The sequence below is a fragment of the Mycetomoellerius zeteki genome, unplaced genomic scaffold, assembly GCF_001594055.1.
Source record: "Mycetomoellerius zeteki isolate Tzet28-1 unplaced genomic scaffold, Tzet1.0 scaffold78, whole genome shotgun sequence".
Lineage (NCBI taxonomy): Eukaryota > Metazoa > Arthropoda > Insecta > Hymenoptera > Formicidae > Mycetomoellerius > Mycetomoellerius zeteki.
The window spans coordinates 270,217-290,525 of record NW_017257808.1 but is presented as its reverse complement, the minus strand read 5'-3'; the positions used below and the strand labels follow the sequence as shown (position 1 = coordinate 290,525).

Below are 20,309 nucleotides of genomic sequence, written 5' to 3'. Positions count from 1 at the left end.
TTACCAACGCCGATTAACTTAATCGGCTGATTAGTCCATTGGAATTGACCAATCGCATTTGTCATTTTGTTTGACGACAGATGGCGATTGGCCAATTCCCATGGACTAATCGGTCAATTAAGTTAATCGGAGTTGGTAACAGTCGCCCTTAATAGCGGAGATACTAAGAGGAGCCACATTGGCTACGTTTACACTATGCGCTTATGCCTAATTCACACTGGACGCAGCAAGCGTCAAACAGCGGAGCAGCAACCAACCAGCAAGGCGATATTGTTTACGCCAATGTAAATATCGCCTCACTGATAGGTTGCTATTCCGTTGCTTGACACTTGCTACATCCAGTGGGAATTATGCCTTAGTCCGCGACCTATACGATAGTTGTCTTTGTTTAACCTACAGGATAAACAAGGACACATATTTTATAGGCCGCGACCTAAATGCACGGTGTAAACGTAGCCAATATCTCCATTGGCCATAATACCACCTTCTCCTCTATATACGTATATGTATATATAGGTACATGTATACATTGGCTTAGTCGTTCTCGAAATTTTGACTTAGTTGTCAGCAAACAATTTAAAATTCAACCGTAATAATCTTGATTACCACGTTTAAACTGTAAGCATTGCATGTAAGTTATTAAATTATCAATATTTTGTTTTATAATTTAACGTCAGACGTCATTCTAATATTAGAGATCTCTTTTTATGATTTAGTCTGCTTTTGACACATCGTTCAGTTTCTTCCTTTTTACTTTTCGTCTTAGCTATCGGTTTATTATAACTTTATTGTCCGCAAGTAAATTGATCCTTTCTCATCATCGAACGTAAAATAGACTTTGGCTATTGTTCATTTGCTCACTGAATTCTCTCTAATCTCTTTTCATCAGATTTTACATGACAAGCAATTATTCGGTTTACTTTTAATATTTCTTATTTCATACTTGGTAGTCATATATTATATATATATATATATATAAAACATAGCTTTCAACTTTGATGACGATTTCGTATTTACATATTCCTATTTATAATCAGTTTGAATTACTTTTAACTATTCTCACCGTTTTTCAACGTATATGAATATTCTACTTATTTAAATCAGAAAAAATGAAGAAACGTTCACATGTATAAAATAAAAATATTTTTCCAAATTACATATATAGTACAATTGATGATAAAATATATTAATTTAAAGTGTTAAAAGACATTAAAAGATGGTAGCCGACTTTGATAAAAATTTCATACGGTTCTTATTGTGTAAGCATAAATTGAGTATCCATTAAAAACAATACCTTTGGTAATTCTATATATAATTTGTGAATATTTTATCAGCTATTTTAGACATTGTTTTCAGTGTATTCTCCTGCCGTTTTACAAAAAGTATATTAAGCCGTTTAATGGGGTAAAATAATTACGTTAACGGCAACCTTCCGTAATATAATTTCCTTGATAAAAAATTTTAAAGATAATAAAAAATTGTTTTACAGTTTTACGTGGATAAATTTGAAAGTTAATATGTCTAAACTGTAATATATATCTTTGCAATTATACCTTTATCTTACCACTTTCATATTTATTTTATAACAATTATCTTCTTTATTATTAAAGATAAGCAGTTTAATTCCTCGACAGCTTTGAAACAACATAACATAAACGTACGTAATAAAGTTAGGCTCTACAAATGCGGAACGTGTGATAAAACGTTTAACCACAAAAGTCATTGGCGTCATGAGAAAATTCATACTGATGAAAGACATTATCAATGCGAGTTTTGTAAAAAAGCATTTATGTGAGTATTTAAGTGAATAACAAAAATTAGAAGAATTATTTAGTAATTCGATATCTATGCTTAATTAATTGATAACAAATGATATATGAAATATTGCTACGGTCATTTTTTTTGTAGTCAAAAAGTACATCTAAAATATCACAAGGAGGCGAAACATTTGAATGATAAAAATTACAAGTGTATCGTGTGCGAGAAAGTTTTCAAAACTCGGAATAAGTTGCGTTATCATACAGACACGATTCATCTCCGTGAAGGAGGATATAAATGTAACCAATGTCTATCTACATTTATTGATTCTGAGAAATTACAAAAACACATAAAAATGAACGGCGCTAAATATCTTTGCGAGGTATGTGCTTTAAAATTGTCGTAAGTTTTTTTTCTAATTATTTCACATTTGAATATCTTTTTTTATCTTTCTGTAATCATAAATGTGCTGTATTTTAGTTTTGCGGCAAAACCTTTATTAAATTATCTCATTTAAAAAGACACAATTTTGTACATAGCGATAAGAAGCATGAATGTTTGTTATGTGGCAAGAGCTTCAGGCAAAAAGCACATCTTACTAAACACATACATCGTAAGGTCATTCATAAGAAAGCGTTTAAATCCATTTGCAAATCACATTTATCTTTTCTTTCTATATTTGTTATATAGATCATATTATGATAGATTATTGTAATATACCACACTCATATAATATATAAAAAATTATTTATTTTTTAGAACACTTCACACGAGGGACAATATAATGATGAACAAACAGCAACTGATAACCAAATAGATCAAATGCAATTATAATAATTTAACAATACTGACGAACTGATGACAGAAGTTGAGAATAAAGATGTAACTTTTGTATCAGATATTATATGTATAGATGGCAATTTTCTAGTAGATACAATTATTCTAGGAGATACAACTGAATACCGTCAAACACCATAGTGTGTAAAGTTGACAATGCATTCAGAGGATCATCCAGTAATTTCTCACTGCTCAATTCTTTTAATAATTTTAATAAATTTATGTTTTTGTTCGATTTAAGATAGTAGACTCGTGAATTGAAAACAGAATTTTTTGAAATTGATGCTATACATGTTGTACTAGAAGACGTTCTTATGCTTGTGCAATTGCAATGAGATTGAAGTTTCGGTACTGATATGTAAGCAATTGAAAACCGCACTTTTTATTCGTGTCGCTTATATAAAGTTCATGAAAATGTCGAGTTTATTATTGTAGAGCGTAAATAAGTGATATATTAATAAAAAAACGACCATGCGATGGAAGAAAATGAAATAGATATTGTTAAAAAAATGTCATAACTTTTTACTATTCAGTTTGGAAAATAAATTCGTAAAAAGAATTTAATTTTCGTAAACATTTAATTTTCGTAAACATTTAAATGTCAATCCGAAATATGAATCGAATGGAGATAGCAATGCGATGCTTTAGCCTATCTATGTTCATTTCTTTCGCGTGTGCTTGCGGCCATGAACAGGCACAATCAAAAGTTTTCTCTCACTGGTGGGACTGGAAAGTAAAGTATCAAACGCGCAAAAGGTCTCAACTTCTGCATGATATTATTGCGAGTGTACTACCTTAAAAGTACGTTCCTTACTATCGTTTACAGTGTAATAAGATTTATTTATGTTTGTGTAATATTTGATGGAAGGATGAAACGATGCTTACAACGTGTGAGCGTAAACACGAAACGTACCCTAAATGTATGGAACAATTGTAACAAAGGAATAGTTAGTGCTATTTTATCCGGCTGCGTCTCTAGAATATAGTCTAATTTTAAGATTGGATGTACGTGATGACTATTATTTTTATATGTACGACTATCACATACGTATGTCCTATTATAAGTCGACAAACAAGGATTATATTAAAACAATTGATATTATAGAACATTAATAACTTGGGTTTATCTCAGTTATTGAATCATCGCCATATTATGATAAAGTTCTGCGTAAAAGCCTCTTGATTTAAATAAAGATTGACGTACTACTTCGGAGCAGAGGAGGACCCCATTTACGAATTAATTGCCTACAGCATCGTTTGCCTATATCGCATTGACAGTTTTTTTGGGCGTACAAAAATTGTCTGCAACTCGATTACCTATATACCTTATTCTCTGTTTTAAAAACGCAAATTCTTTGCATTAAAACCACAGATTATTTTCTTTATAGGGTAACTCCGGCAAATACGCCGCGCTGGGATTTACGCCGCAGAAGTCAGAAAAAATAGAAGGAGTGGGGGTAATTTTCCCGTAACTACTCTGTTACATGCCTTTATGTTATATTAGTATTGTGTTATGATTTCAGCTTCTTACTGTTAATATTAATGAATTTATTGTGAGTTGAATCGATTTGTCACTGTAATAAGTAACGCCATCATAAGTTATAATCTACACAAAATGATTAATGTAGGACGTGTAAAAGACTTAGTGGTTATTTCGTGATAAATACGTGTAGTGGAATAGTAAGCATGTTTGTATTATTAAGCATGTTTGCATTATTTGTAAATTTTTCATGAGCCGTACATACCCCCTTTCTCCCTATGAGTAGCCATATATCCCACCCCTATGAGATATGCGGCAAAAATACAAGGTTTTAAAAAGTTTATTTTTTAATATGAAAAATAAATATTTCGGATTTCTAATATTTTTTTCATAGTAGTAGACAGTACAAAGTTTTTACTGATATAGTTCGTTTATTATAAACATAGTAAATAATACTTAATAAATTAAGTTTTTGATAGATGCGGCGTATATACCGGAGTTACCCTATGTATATTTGAAGTGCTTATGGACAATCGATCTATAAACAATAATACGTATGTGCAAACAAACCTTTGCTTCTTAATTTTATTTTTTATACAAAAATGCTTGTACCCGGGAAAAAATGAAGAAGATTTCATTGTATATGTGTGGATCAAATTAGATCAAATAAGATCAAATTGTATCTAATAAGATTTAGTTTTTAGATATAATCAGATCTTCAGAAATCTAACTTGGCCTCACATGATTGATGTTACATCCATTAAGATTTAAATAGTTAATCTGCGATATAAATAAAATGCTATATTGAATATAAAGAAAACATATTGTTGATTTATCAAAATATATTCATAAAATATATATTTATCGAAAATATGTCTAATAAATATAACTTTGTTCCACACGCGGTATACAGTAATTGATTTTTTTTCGAATTAAACTATTGCTTTACACATGAAAGGAGCAATGGTAATCCAATCCTTTGAGTTAAATAACATTTTGTTATTTCTTTTACTTGTCCAAATTGTAAATCAGTTCATTTCTATGATTAATTTTAGAGTAAACAATTTTTATATTAACGTAATTTTTGTATTATTTTTATTTTAACAAATAATTAATTAAATTTGAGTCTCAAATTTAATACATTTTCTTGAATTAAAGAGTTTAACTCTATTGTTTTAAAGTAATATTAAGTATTAAACATATTGAGTAGAAGCAGTAGCGACCGATAGAAATGATTAAAAATAATTAAAATTGAGTATAATTTGATATTATAAAAATTTTTATTTTAATATATTAATCTAAAGTATTCTTTGCAAAGTGTACATTCTATTTATTTTTATAAACTTTTCGTAAATGAAGAAGTGGGACCGGAAGTGAAGACTTGGATGGACTATTTCGAGTATGATTATCCAGGATTTAAAAAATTACGATTATATCATTGCATGTGGTCATCGAATAAATTTTATTGTACTAACGTAGGTGACTCAGAATAATATAGGTATATACACATGACGTAAATCACAAGAGGGCGAGGTGAATTACGCGCAAGATGAACAAGGCGATGGTACAGAAAATATATCTATTGCACGGGTGAAGTGCGACTTTTACAATGATACTCTCAATCAATCGGTATAAACCGATTACATGTTCGTTGTCTTTCGAATAAATGCTAATGAGAAAAAGAGAGGATGGATATATCCTTCTAGATCTATTGCAACTTCGTCAACAAATAAGACCAGACATTCTTTCTAATGTGGCACACATAAAATAACAGGTAATACATAGATCTGACTCGTGATATAATAAATATAAGCTGGAGACAGAAATAAAAATTCCGTTACTCGTGAATTGCACGTTACTCATCCTCCAGCATATAACACTCTTTATACTATAAACGAGCGAATGTGAACTAACAAAATATAAATAAAATATATATAAATATATGTATACATATATACGTCTAAAGCCACAAAAGTTTATTCGGTTTATTGAAGCATTCTATATGCACACGAACTTTACAGCACTAACAATAAGTACTAATCCTTTGCAAAAATATAAAAAAGTCTAAGATGTTCAAAAACAAATTATTTAGTGTTATACTTTGTTATAATTTGTTTTCAAAATGTAATAAATAATGCTAACAGGACAGAACCTATCTCTTTTTCAAATCTTCCTCCATCACATTGGAGACATCGCAGAAATTATTCTTTGCTGTGCAACTAAAGTTGTCTCTTACCTGTTAACAATTTGACTGGGATATGTTATATAATTATGACCGTCCATATCTGATAAAAATTGAATATTATGTTGCGCTAAGAAAATTGAATAATAATTTTAATATCTTAAATTAATTAATTTTAATCACACATCCACACACGCGCGTGCGCGCACACATACATACACAATAGTGTAATACAAATAATTCTTTGAAGAAATGGCAGAACAAACGGCAAGCTTCTCCTCTGATTTTTGTACTTCATTCGGCATCTCTCACTTTTCTAAACACGCATAAACTTTTGTAACTAAGCGTTGTGTAGCTAACAAAAAATCTCACGGATACTTATCTTAAGGAAACTGAGTTAGTCGTCTTGAAGGAGGCTTAGTGGATCCTCGATGATTTTCTCGGCCGTTTTCTTCAGGTCTTTAGTCACCGGTTTTTTCACAGCCGATCTTGAACTCGGTGCAATCGTCGTCGTCCTCGCCTTCGATTCCGTGGACGCAGATGGCTGCTTGCCGAAAATATGGCCGTCGTCATCATCGTCCGACGCGAATAGGGACTTGGAAGGTGCGACAACTTTCTTAGGAACAACTTTCTTCGTGGCAAAAAGATCGATGTCATCGTCATCGCCGTCGCGCGGCACGTTGCCAAAGATATCTTTCAAGTTCGAGCTCTTGCCTTGAGAGTCGACTTGAGAATCTTGTTTAGGCTCCGAGAACGACGCGCTGTCCGATTTCTGCGAATGGCCAGATGACTCGACAAACAAGCTGGAATCATCGTCGTCGTCGTCGTCGAAAATGTTGTTCTTTTTTCGTCCGGCTAAAATAGAATTTGGTGGTTGATTATCTAACTTCGCTTTGCTGGACGAACTGCCGAAGAGACTGTCATCATCGTCGTTTCGTGTGTCATCATCATCGCCGAAGAGACCGATCTTTGTGTCTCGCAGCGGCTTTTTCACCGTCCTCTTCAATGGCGCTGTGGAAAATAGGTCGCCGCCCATGTCGTCGTCCGCGAACAGATCTAAGATTTTTTTCTTCGGCTCATTCGGCTTCTTTGCCGAGCCGCTAGAAAAGAGACTATCGTCCGGTTCAGAAAATAACAGTCCTTTGCTTTTCTCAGGCGATGGCGTCTTCGTGACAAACGCGAACAACTGACTAGGATCCTTCAGCGGATCGTGGGTGCTTCTTCTCACCTTACCTTGCTCATCATCAATTTCCTTGTGCTTATCATCCTTATTTTTGGTATTCTTCAGCATATCTGATTTAGTATCAACGTCTGATCGCACAAATTCGGTAGAATTTTGTTTATTATTTTCGTTGTTTGTTGCATTCACGTCGATATCAATTTCATCGATCTTCCTGATCATGGTATCTATTAAAGGTTTGACAATAATGGGCGTTTTATCCGATTGCCCGCCATCAATCGGTGAGAGTATTGGCGCCCTGCCAAATAAAGCGTCCTCCTTCTGCGGATCTTCCGGCAAATCTGGTGGCACATCAAACAAGTCCTCTTCATCAGTGGATGGAGACAGAAGGGTATTCTTGTTTACGCTCATGGAGCTTTCCTTGCTAATGCTACCCAGCTCAGATCTGTCGTCTGTAGAGGCAGGATCGATCGCCGAGCGATGAATATTGTCGTTGGCGATCAAGCGATCGGAGACGCTGATCGTCAGAGCGGCAGATGGGTCTTTGCTGGACGAGTAGGTGCTAGTGTGACTCTCCTCCTGAGAATTATCGTTGTCCGCATTGTCAACCGTGTCGAAGTCGATACCGCTGTGCCGTAGGGCAGATTTTCGGGCGTGTCGACTTTGAGGACGGCGTTTCGCTTGAATCCTCACTCGGCTCTAACAAAAAAATAGACATAAGAGAAAAAGAAATAAATTAAGAGAAAAAGAAAATTATTACGAATTATTCAAAATATCTCAAGAACATTGTAATAAAATTTGAAAAAAGTTATGACTCGATTTCAGAGAAATGTGTAAGAGCTTATTTTCTTTGTTAATATATATTATATGCTAATACATAACATATGTGTGTTGTATATTTTCTGTTCTCAGAAGCCGAATTATAAAATATATATTACATATATAACTTAAATGGATCAATATAGTTAATTTGATAAGCACCTTGGACGCGGTAGTAGATAATGTTTCTACTTGAGCCAGATCATCGAAATTTATGGCCGCTTCCGCATTGCTAGTGGTGGAAATTGTCGAGTAAGAGGATTCTTTCCGTGTGCTACCTTCTATAAAACAAATTTATTTAAATTATGTTTCTCTTCACTTCAATTTAAAATGATTGAAATTAATTAACAAACATTCTAAATAAAACGTTAGACCTCCTAATAATATAAATTTCGTTATAATAGATTCGTTTCATGACAATTTAAAATAATGTAATAATTTGAAAATGTTTGATCACACATTGCTATATAAATCATTTATAAACTAGTCTCTGTACTTTTAAGTTTGCGATGTACAGTGATGGGAGAAAGTTCCGTAATGGTCAAATATCTTGGAAAATAATGATTATGGAAGAAAATGTTCAATACAAAAGTTTTAGTATATCAAGTGGTCTATTATATGGTTATATTGAAATGACTTTTATGTGACCTTGAAGGACACCACGAAGGTCAACTTTGAAATCTTAAATGGAAACTCCTATTTTCTATTACATATTCTTAAAGCTGGTGTCAAGACGTTTCCGAAACACTGGTTACAAACCCTTTTTGTTTGAGATCTTCCTGAGTTACGAACCTTCAGTTTAAGTAGGTCTTGACACCAGCTTTAAGAATATGTAATAGAAAATAGGAGTTTCCATTTAAGATTTCAAAGTTGACCTTCGTGGTGTCCTTCAAGGTCACATAAAAGTCATTTCAATATAACCATATAATAGACCACTTGATATACTAAAACTTTTGTATTGAACATTTTCTTCCATAATCATTATTTTCCATGATATTTGACCGTTACGGAACTTTCTCCCATCACTGTATAAGACTTTTTCCCATCTGCGATAAAAATTAGAGACTAAAAAGATTGAGACCTTTTTGCAAACAGAAATCTTGTTAAACGCTAACTACCTGATATACTTGGAGGTGAAACGTGACCACTGACGCCCAGATCTGCGATGTCCCGATCCACGACGTCTTCTTCCTCATCCGTCTTATCTTCGCTTTTTCTCCATAATGGCGGTGCATCCATTGGTGAAAGTATTTTCAAATCACCCATCTTACCCATTAGATTCTTTATCTTACCGGATACCAAACGTCGAGGTGCTTGTTGATTGCTATGTTCCTCGGACGGCGGTGAGATCGTTCGGATGCTCAGAGTTTTCGGTGGAGAATTTCTTTTCACTACGCCGTCTTCACCGACGTTGGAAGATATTTTCTTGATTTCAGCTTCACTCTTTTCCTCGTCCATGTCGTTCCTCGCGACAACGCTTGACTCTACGGTTGTCTTGACATCACGATTTAAACTTGATGAGACTTCTACTTGGCTTTTATTTTCTTCAGGAAGTTTCTGTGCCTGTTCGGCAATGTCTTTACTGACTTCTTTTTTGGATTTCAATTGATCGTTATCGCACGGCGCTGTGTCCTTCTTGCTAAAAAGATCGTCGTAATCGTCGTCCTCAAACAGAAGACTACGGGGTCTCGTTGTTTTCGAAAATAATTCGTCCAAATGATCTGGAGGACTGTTTCTGATCTGCTTTTCAGTTTCGAGACTAGAGACGTTCTTGGAGATGTCGATCTTTGGTTTAACTGCTACATCTTTTTCTATCGAAGAGGCCTTGGTCGATAGAAACAGATCATCCTCATCCTCGAAGAGATCAGTCTTGCGTTCGTTCTTTAACTTAATCGGCTTCGCGCTGAATAAGTCGCCATCGTCGTCATCATCGTCGAACAGGCTGATCTTCTTTGATTCCATCCCCGTATTTTGTGAATTGTCTAACGATTTGGTTTTTGAATTACTAATATTTCTCTTTTATCATGTTTTACGAAACGTAATATTCGTATTAATTATAAAAGTTTTCTTTATACCAAACTAACGTTAGTAATGTCCTTCATATTCCCGAATATTGAAATAAATTTTTAAAAAATTAAACATAATTTTAATATTTACACATCGCAATAATTTTATGAAATATATCGCACTAAAAAGTGAAACGTAATTTACATAAGAGATTAAAAAAAAATGGTGTATGCTCCACTCACCGTTGTTATTCTTGGGTGTTACCGAGTTTGGACCATTTGAAGCTGCATTTCTTGAACCCGGTTTCGATGTTGCCCCAAATATATCGACGTCTGGGGCGTCTTTGCCGCCGAATATGTCTACGTCGTCATCAAACAAACCGCCACTTTTCGAGACCGATTTCGTCCGCTCACTCGACGACACCGTGACGTGGAAATCCGTGCTCTTCTGTGATCTAGAACCAGAGCTAGCGGCGGAGAAGAACTCGTCACCGGAATCGGAGTCGTCGAAGAGCGACGAGACCTTCGATTTGGTTGTTCGCTTCGAGTCCGATTTGCTGGGTAATGGTGGCGGTCCGAATAGGTCGTCGTTTTCGAACACGTCGTCCTGTAATAACGCCGACGAGGTACCCAGCTGCTCCTGTCCCGATTGTTGTTGTTGTTGCTGTTGATTGTCGCTATTGGCGTTTGCTGAGTTGACATTGGCAGGATAATGCGTTCGTGACGCAAACAGACTGTCACTGGTAACACGTTCACGATATATCTCCTCGGACCTGACTCTTGTCGAGGACATCCGCGGGCTAGGAAAATTCCTGAAGAAAAAAGGGTCACTGAGTATTCTTACTTTACGAGTAAAGCGATAAGTAATGTGATAAATAATATGTTATTTATTTGTTCCAATATAATTCTTTTTTCATTATATGTTAATAAAAATAACGGGTTTCTTCTACAAAATAGTAAAGTTTAATTTTATTCTGTTTGATCATTACAAAATAATAGCCATTTAGCTTCAGCGATTTCCCAATTGTCGTTCTGTTGTATCTTCTTTGTGCCAATGATATAACGAAGCATTCGAACTAACGAAAATTTGTCTTTGCTTAAAAGTTCGTCATCTAAACTCCAACGATGATCAAATACTGAATGATAAACGACACACATTGTAATTCCAGACTTGCTTAATATTATGCATAATGCACTTGATACACTAATAAATGATATAACAGTTAAGAATGTTTTTGCTGGGCGGGTTTAACTGTATTTCGCTGGGCGCGAAATAACTATAATTTTAACATCAGTTTTTCCGGTTTATTTATTTATAAATCGCTCTCGTTTTCGAATATCACTCTCTCAATGAGATTAAAGAAGCAATTAAAATATGTACGTCTACAACCATTTTAGATTATCAATTTTAATAAAAAATACAGAAGACAGATAACTGTTTTTTAATTCAATCTAATGCTTCTTTCTGCGCAAAGAAATAGTACAAGATAAAAATAAATATAAAACACACACACACTCTCTCTCTCTCTCTCTTCTTTCTCCTATATATCGTTTCATTTCATTTCCATTAAGAAAGAATTGTTACAACAAACCGTTATAACAAATATAAACGCTTTCGACTACTTAGATTATTTTATATCAACAACCAAATGTCTTAATCAGAATATCTAATTAGTAAAAAAACTGAGAAAAGATTTTTTATCAGGACACGTTTTGCATACATATACATAATGAAAGATATAAAAAACTGAATACTAAATTCAGCAACAAATTCTCGTAAAAGATATGAATATAATTAATGATTAGTATATACGAAATAAGTGCATCATGGTCAATGATGTTAAAGGTGTGAAATCGTATTTAAGTGATAATAACAAGCGTAATGTCGATTAGATTCTCCTTCTTTTTATCTTATTATCCTGTGCGATATTGCACGTTTTGTATCTGTTCGTTCAGAATAAAAGACGAAATGTCTCAAAAGACAAAAGATTTGTTTGCGTCGCAAGCTCCAACATGCTTCAATATGCTCTTACCATAGCTCCTACTCACTCTATCAAGCGCGTTGGAGTGAGTAAGAGCTATGGTAGGAGCATATTGGAACATGTTGGAGCATGCGACGCGAACAAACCCATTAGCAAAAATTTTAATGTCCTACCAACCAGTGTGAGTTTCCAACAAAATTATTTTTATGATTCAACAAGAATTATCAGGTCTTTATCTAGTAATTTTAAATTTTTCTCAACACAATCATCTTTTCCGTCCATAAATCTGTCTACCTAACTGATTTTCATTGCTTTACAATTTTTGCTTTCTTGCCATTCATGTTCCGTAACCAAAGGAAAACTATGGTATCCTTTGAAGAAAACGAATGCTGCTTTGGTACGAATTAATCGAAGCACGACCTACGTCACTTGCATTTACAACTTGTCTTCCAATCGTCGAAATTCGGAAAATAGTACGCAAGCAGATCCCGATAAAATTTGCACAATAGTTTATACATTTTGCAAAGCAATATTCAATTTTTTTCCTTTTAAATTATTTCAAATTATTCACAGTTCTCAACGGTTGACATTTCTTGATGACGATTAAATGATTAGAAAATTTATTTTTGATGGGAGATAAACAGAAAGAACACAAAAATAAAAAGATAATAAAAATATGAACATTTACGATCTTTAGACTTTCAATTTTCATAGCCGACAGACAACACATTCGGCAGTATTGAAAAGGAGCTTGCACTGGACTATGGATCATCAACTTTAATAGACTCGCAAAAGAGAGAAAACTGTTTCTCCATTCAACCTGGTGCTTAGTTCTTTCCGTAAAAAACAATGAGATATAGAAATAAATATAAGAAACTTCTACATCATTTTATATTGTTTCCGCTTAGAAATGGTCGAAATTGTTACAACAAATAAACAACGTTTTCGCCAATTTTTTAGATCATTCTGTGTTAAGACGCGCCCAATGCCTTTTAATCAAAACGTTTAATTAATAAAGATTGAAAGTTGTGATGAAAGACTTTCAATCAATACTAATTTCGTATGTAAAAAATACAAAGGATTAAATGCTAAATTCAACACAAAATCTCACAATAATCATGAATTTATAAATAATTTATATAGAGAAAAAATACATCAGAATTGGGGTGACTATGGTCAATGAAAAAGGAAACATCGTGTTTAAGGGATACCCGTGTATCTTGATTTAATTTTCCTCTGTGTTTTTATCTTTCCGCTATCACTATGTGTGATATCGCACGTATTGTTTCATGTCTGCTCGTGCAAAACAGAAGACAAGATGTTCTCTTAAATATCATACAGAAGAGAAAAATGATATATAAGCATCGTGCTCTTATTATTTGTTACCGCCTTTTCTTTCGGGTAATTCTCTAAGAAAGTGTGATGAAAGGATACGTTTTAGCGATTTTGTTGCTGATTTGCATGGAGCTGGATTACTCTGCTACACAACAAATAGGTATGTATTGTATAATTCGGGATTAATGAAAAAGAGATTATCATCATTATTTCCGAAAGCTGCAAAATTACAAATCTGTATAGAACAGAAATTATCAAATAATTTACTAACAATAGGATGAAGCTGTTAATATTCTATCGTATAGACTCTTGCTACGTGAACAAAGACTGTTAACATGTTATGTACCATCCTTGTGTAATATTTCTATAACAGATTCTTTGGCAGATTTGTAAACTAGACAACTATGATCATTCCAATATCAATATAGCCGCGCCATAAATATCACAAAAATTAATGAGAGCTTGCAAAACGTTTTTTCGAATACTTTCGGATTTTATGCACAAAAATATGCGTTTTAGATTACTGCGAATACGGAACTATCTTTATGGAAAGGAATACAATCCTAAGGAACGCCCAAGTGTGCGAGAAGTATACTTGTGATAATGATGCAAGACTTACCATCGAGAAGTAAGTCAAAACATTATATAATTATACATCACGTACAAGATAATTTATAAAATATATTTAGAAATATTTCATATATAAATTCTTACATAAACATTATAAAATATTTTCACTATCTAGGCGAAACTGTATGCAATTGAATATTAGGTTATACGTAACTCAGAAAAATTCTACTCAAAGAAAAAAATTAATAAATTTTCGTTTTCTACATATAGAGTTAAATCATAATTCTCTATGAATAATTTCGAAATCTCGGGAAAATTTGCTTCTATACAACGATGTTCTAATAACTGATATGAATATTAACTGATTAACCTGATTCTCGCTTTAATGGAAATATATGCGAAGAAAATGTAATTAGTTATTTAAATTATTAATCACTGAAAGAAAGTTGTGCTTAAAAAACAATTTTTTCGTACGATATTGAAGCTAAATTTGATAAATCTTCATATTTGTGAACGACTACAAAAAAAGAACTATTATATATATAGAAATTTATATAGAAAAATTAGTTTCAAGTAATTTTTACTCTGTGTTTCAGAGAAGTACATGAAAACAAGAAACCTAATAGAAAATCTCATATTAATTCACATTTTTAAGTTTTTCTGTTTTCTTTCTCTCCTGACTATGTATTCTAAATAATTAACACTCAATATTTCGCAATAAGATTTGCACAACTACGACATCCTGTCGTCATTTTAATGCTAATATAAAAAGAGATTTTCTATCAAATCTCTTATTCATAATCTAATCTTATCAAATTCTATTTTGTTTCGTTTCAGCTGCCCTACAGTTACTTGTAAAGGCATGGAAAAAGTTGTGCGTCAGCCAACGGGTTTCTATTATTATCCACGATGCTGTCCAGAAATAACTTGTCGTCGTAAAGTATGATTTAATCCCCATTTTAGCGCAATTCTTATGTACAGATCTCGAAAGATCACAGGATTCGCGTAATAGCATTCTTTATTTGGAAATATTGTTATAAATATAAACATCACCCTTTTAAATGAAATGATCTGCTATTTTATTTGCTTATTGCTTTAAGATTACATAAAGAATAACGTCGCCTCTTATGCGATAACGTATAATCAGTTTATTCGGATACGTATTCTCTGTTCCGTATTATTCCTAATTCACATTTCCGTCCCATGAAAGCACAAAAATCTCTTGAGCGGTCTTTTCACATTCCCGTACATTTCAAAGATGAATGAAGATGTGTAGTGCCTCTGGAACAATCCGACACGGCACGCAAATAAACGCTACCTTCGCATGTATCACTTCAAATAGACTTTCATTGCTTTGCGATTCTTGTTTGATATCATTCATTTCTCAGAGTCAGTGCAACATAATCTTTCAAAGACAACGAATAAATGGCGTTTTAGTATCGTATTAACCGACATGTGCCGCACTTGCATTTTCTACTTGCCTTACAATCGTTAAAGGTCAGAGAATTGTCCGCGCAAGTAGTCCTCAATAAAATCCACCTGCAAAATAGCTCGTAAACATTTACCAACTAAACAATAAGAATCTTATTATATTTTAGACCGTACCATGTGAGAACACAATCAATACTAGAAATTAAAAATACCTATATCAGTCGAAGCTAGATCTTTGATGCTTTAAATAATTCAATATGAATGATATAATATATAACATATATGTATATACTTGCATGTATACCATATTTGACAAATATGAAGGAAAAATGTGCTTAAGAAAAGGAACAATAAGTTTTTTCATGTGACACTGAAGCTCAATTTGCCAAACTTTCAAATTCGTGAACTACAAAAAAACCTATTTACAGAAATCTAGAAAAATCAATTTCAAATAATTTTCACTCTGTGTGTTAGAGAAAGTACATGGAAAACAAGAAAATCAAATAGAAAATCTCATATTACCTCACATTTCTAAGTTTCTCTTTTCTTTCTTTTATGACTATTTAATTATCTTAAACAATTAACATATTTCGTAATGGGAACTGCGCAATACATTCTGTCGTGATTTCAATACTAATGTGAAAAGAGAATTTCTATCAAATTTCTTTTTCATAATTCAATTCTATTCCATTTCATTTCAGATGTACTGAATCTATTTGTACAGATTGGAAATATATGATTTATTTACCACCCACAGACAAATACACACATTATCCATATTGCTGCCCAGTTTGTCATCCTCGCAAGGATGTACCCTGGGTTCTATCAAACAAATTTTATCTACCGATCATGAAAGACACCCCAAAATTGGTGTAATAGGTATTTTTATCTGGAAATATTATTATAAATAAATACCATTCTTTCTATCGAAATGATCTGCTTCTTAATTTGCCAACTGTTATTGTCTTAAGACTAAATAAAGATCCGGATTCTCCATTCCACTTTATCTCCAGACAAGTATCCTCCGTTTTTTACTATTTCTGATCCTCGCTTTAGTGCAAATATTGTATATACGAAGAAAATGTATGATTAGTTATTTAAATTATTATTAATCACTGAAAGAAAAATGTGTTTAAGAAATAAGAAATAATTTTTTTGTTTTTTTTATACAATATTAAAGCTAAATTTGATAAACTTTCAAATTCGTAAACGATTACAAGAAAATAACTGTATATAGAAATTTAGAAAAATTAGTTTCAAATAATTTTTACTTTGTGTTTTAGAAAAAGTATAATACATGAAAACAAGAAATCTAATAAAAAAATCTCATTAATTCACATTTCTAAGTTTCAGCTTTCTTTCTCTTTTGACTATATATTCTAAACAATTAACATTCATTATTTCGCAATGGGACCTGTACAACTACGACATTCTGTCGTCATTTTAATGTTAATGTAAAAAGAAATTTTCTATCAAATCTCTCTTATTCATAACCTAATCTTACAAAATTCATTCTATTTTATTTCATTCCGCATGTCCTACACTTACTTGTAATACAACTTGGGAAAAAACTATGGAAGAAGTGTTAATGGGTAAAATTTATCCACTTTGCTATCACTTTGCAAAATACTTTGTCGTCGTCGTCGTAATGTTTAGCGCAATTCTTATATTCAGACTTCAGATCTTGAAATGTCCTGCTACTTCATATGCTTATTGTTATTGCTTTAAGACTAGATAAAGAACAACGTCGCTCCTTGCGCGATAAGACATAACCAATTTAGCCGGATATGTATTTTCCGTTCCTCATTATTTCTAGTTCACATTTCCCATGAAGGCACAAAAAACTACTTCGGTTCACATTCACGTAAATTTTTCCAAAGAAATGTTTAATTTAAATGATATCGATGAGCCTGATGTTGTTTCGATTCTCCATGTTTTTTTTATCTTCTTGTTATCGTTACGTGTAATATCACACATTTTGCTTTATGTCTGTGTAAAACAGAAGATGAGATTTTTTCTTAAAAATATTATGAATACAGAAAAAAAATTGTATATAAAAATCATGTTTTTTTTAAATGTATTATCGTCTTTTCTTACACGTATCTTCCTAAATAGGAAAGTAAGATGAATTGAAGGGATTGGCGGAATAAAGGCCTAATTACAAAATCTTGATTTTGATAAAAATTAAAATATAATAACTTGATACTTTTTTATTATACCATAAATGGGAACAATATTAAATGTATATTTATATAATGTCTTTAAGAAGTTAATAATATATGTTATAATATTTCTCTATTATGATCAATATTTAAAAAGTTTGCAATTTAAAAAATGCACTTAGTACCTTTTTCCGAATATTGATCATAATATTATAAGAATCGACAGAAAGAAAAGACTATAAATTGCAGAAATGTTTTTTTATTTTCACATTCTTCTAGAAGAAATACAAAATGAATATGATTGATATGATGAATATGAAAATTAGCACCGAGACAGTGTCTCCGTGTCTCCAGATACATTTTACTTTTACTTGTACAAAATAAATTGAAATAATGTTCAATCATCATCTAATGAGTTTTCATAAGATTTTTTAACATAAACATGTAATAAAAACACATTATTGTCGTACCATTCTCGATCAGTCTCTAGTAAAAATCTCATTAATGATTTTAAATCATTTATGCTCTTTTTCCATAGATTATATCATTTTCATCGTCACAGGACAATCGAAACACGTTTCATATTTAACTAATGTAAGCAACATCAATTCCTTGTTTATTTGCGCTAATCTTTGGAAAAAGGGCCTAAGTAGAATTATGCCTTTATTCCATGGTCTTTATCCCCTCAATTCCCTCAATTACGTTCGCGCGATCTTGTTGCTGATGTACGTCAGATTGCCTTACTCTGCTACGCAAATGCCGAAATCATCAGGTGTGTTACATAATTCGCCGACTAGGAAATAATCGTTAAAAAAGAGACATTGTTAGGTCCGGAATTTGTATAATCATAAATATGTATAGAACAGTTCAACAAATTTACAAACGACGCAATTTAGCCTTTGAAATCTTCTTGAAAGACTCTTGCTGAACAGAGACTATCACACACATTATATACGGGGTGTTTCATTTTAAGTGATACGGTCGATTATCTCGCGAATCGATGATTTTATTGAAAAATTTTTCGAACGAAAGTTGTATGGCTTGAAGGGGGACACATGATGGAAATGTGGACTTGACCTTGAGTGACCTTGTCAAAATCAGGTCAAGGTCATTAATGTTTTTTAAATGGAAACTATTTTTTATCCCCTATTTTTTATTACATATTCTTGTAGCTTATCTCGAGAGCTTTCCAAAACACTATAATAAAGTTACTTTTCGTTAAGTACTTTCCAAGTTATGGAGCTTGAAAGTTACAGTACCGCTGGCGTTATCCATGTACTATATCTCATCTGCAAATCGGTTAATTTACCTCAAAAAATTGTAAATAAATATCATTCTCCGTGTAATAAAAAATATCATTCCTCCTGGATTCATCAAAATTTCTACTTATTCACTTCCCTATTGTTGTTGCCTTAAACTGGATAAAGAAACACTACCTTCGTACCATAACGCACAACCAAGTTTATCGGATTCTCCATTCTTCACTATGGTGAAGAATTCTTCTTGGTTCACATTTCCATTGGACGAAAACAAAAACCGTTAGCAACAAAATCTCTCAAAAGTCGCAAATATATATTTAATGATTAATACATGAGAACTAACACAATCCTATGTTTTATTATCATGGGAGTGCATTATGTTCAATGATACTAAAGGTGATATCGTGTTGAAATGATACGAGAGAGCTTGTGACTTATTTGATCATCTTTGCTCCTTTAATTTTCGCTATCGCCAAGTATGATAATGCACGTTTTGCTTTGTGTTTGTTCGTACAGAACAGAAGATAAGATGTTCTAAAAAAATCATGAACGAAGGAAAAGCGATATATAAAAATCGGATGATTTCTTAAATAAGAAAGTAAAATGAAGAGTTACGTTTGTGTGATCTTGTTGCTCATGTATATGGAGATGGTACCCTATTCTACGAAAGCAAATAGTATGTTGCATATGATATGTTGCATAACCGCCGGCTAGAAACTGAAATTTCACTCTTCAGAGAAACAGTGTTTCAAAAATTCTAGGGAGTAAACCTCGATGTTTCAATAACAGATTATTTGATAGGTTTTTTTGTACAAATGTGATTACATCAATTAATATCAATGTGGCCGCATGTATTATAATATTTAATAAATATCTCGAAAATGAATGAAATTTTTCGGATCATATTCTTCGAATACTATCGGATTTTACTCATATAGATATGCATTTAGATTACTGCAGATGGGGAAACGGATATCTGACAGTGGGTCCACACACCGTTCGTCCGTGCACGTACGTGAATTGTAATGGACAGACTGGTCTAGTTAATACAATTAAGTAAGTCAAAACGTTATATCATATATAAGATAATTTACAAAATATATATAGATATATATATCTATTCTTATTAATAAAATATCTTCGCTATTCAGGCATCTATATTCAGCTGCCACTGTTATAAATGTGACCACGAACTTCCTTTACATGTAAATGAAGCTCGTGGTTATGAACAAAATTAAAAGTAATGAATGATTTAACTGAAAATTAAGTTACAGTAGTTACTTAAATGTAATGAACGTGTACATTAAA

The 20,309-nt window shown here is 32.6% G+C and overlaps 1 protein-coding gene across 1 annotated transcript in view; it reads right to left on the bottom strand.

Moving 5' to 3' along the window:
* Positions 1 to 6,390: 6,390 nt before the first annotated feature.
* Positions 6,391 to 20,309, bottom strand: part of nclb (PWP1 homolog no child left behind) — a 32,390-nt gene continuing 18,471 nt past the window's right edge. Inside the window, exons 10-13 of the mRNA XM_018458787.1 lie at positions 10,506 to 11,074; positions 9,375 to 10,238; positions 8,419 to 8,537; positions 6,391 to 8,136 (exon numbers count right to left, since the gene is read on the bottom strand). Coding sequence (XP_018314289.1) covers positions 6,655 to 8,136; positions 8,419 to 8,537; positions 9,375 to 10,238; positions 10,506 to 11,074 — 3,034 coding nt within the window. The 3' untranslated portion in view covers positions 6,391 to 6,654. The remainder of the gene's footprint in view (positions 8,137 to 8,418; positions 8,538 to 9,374; positions 10,239 to 10,505; positions 11,075 to 20,309) is intronic.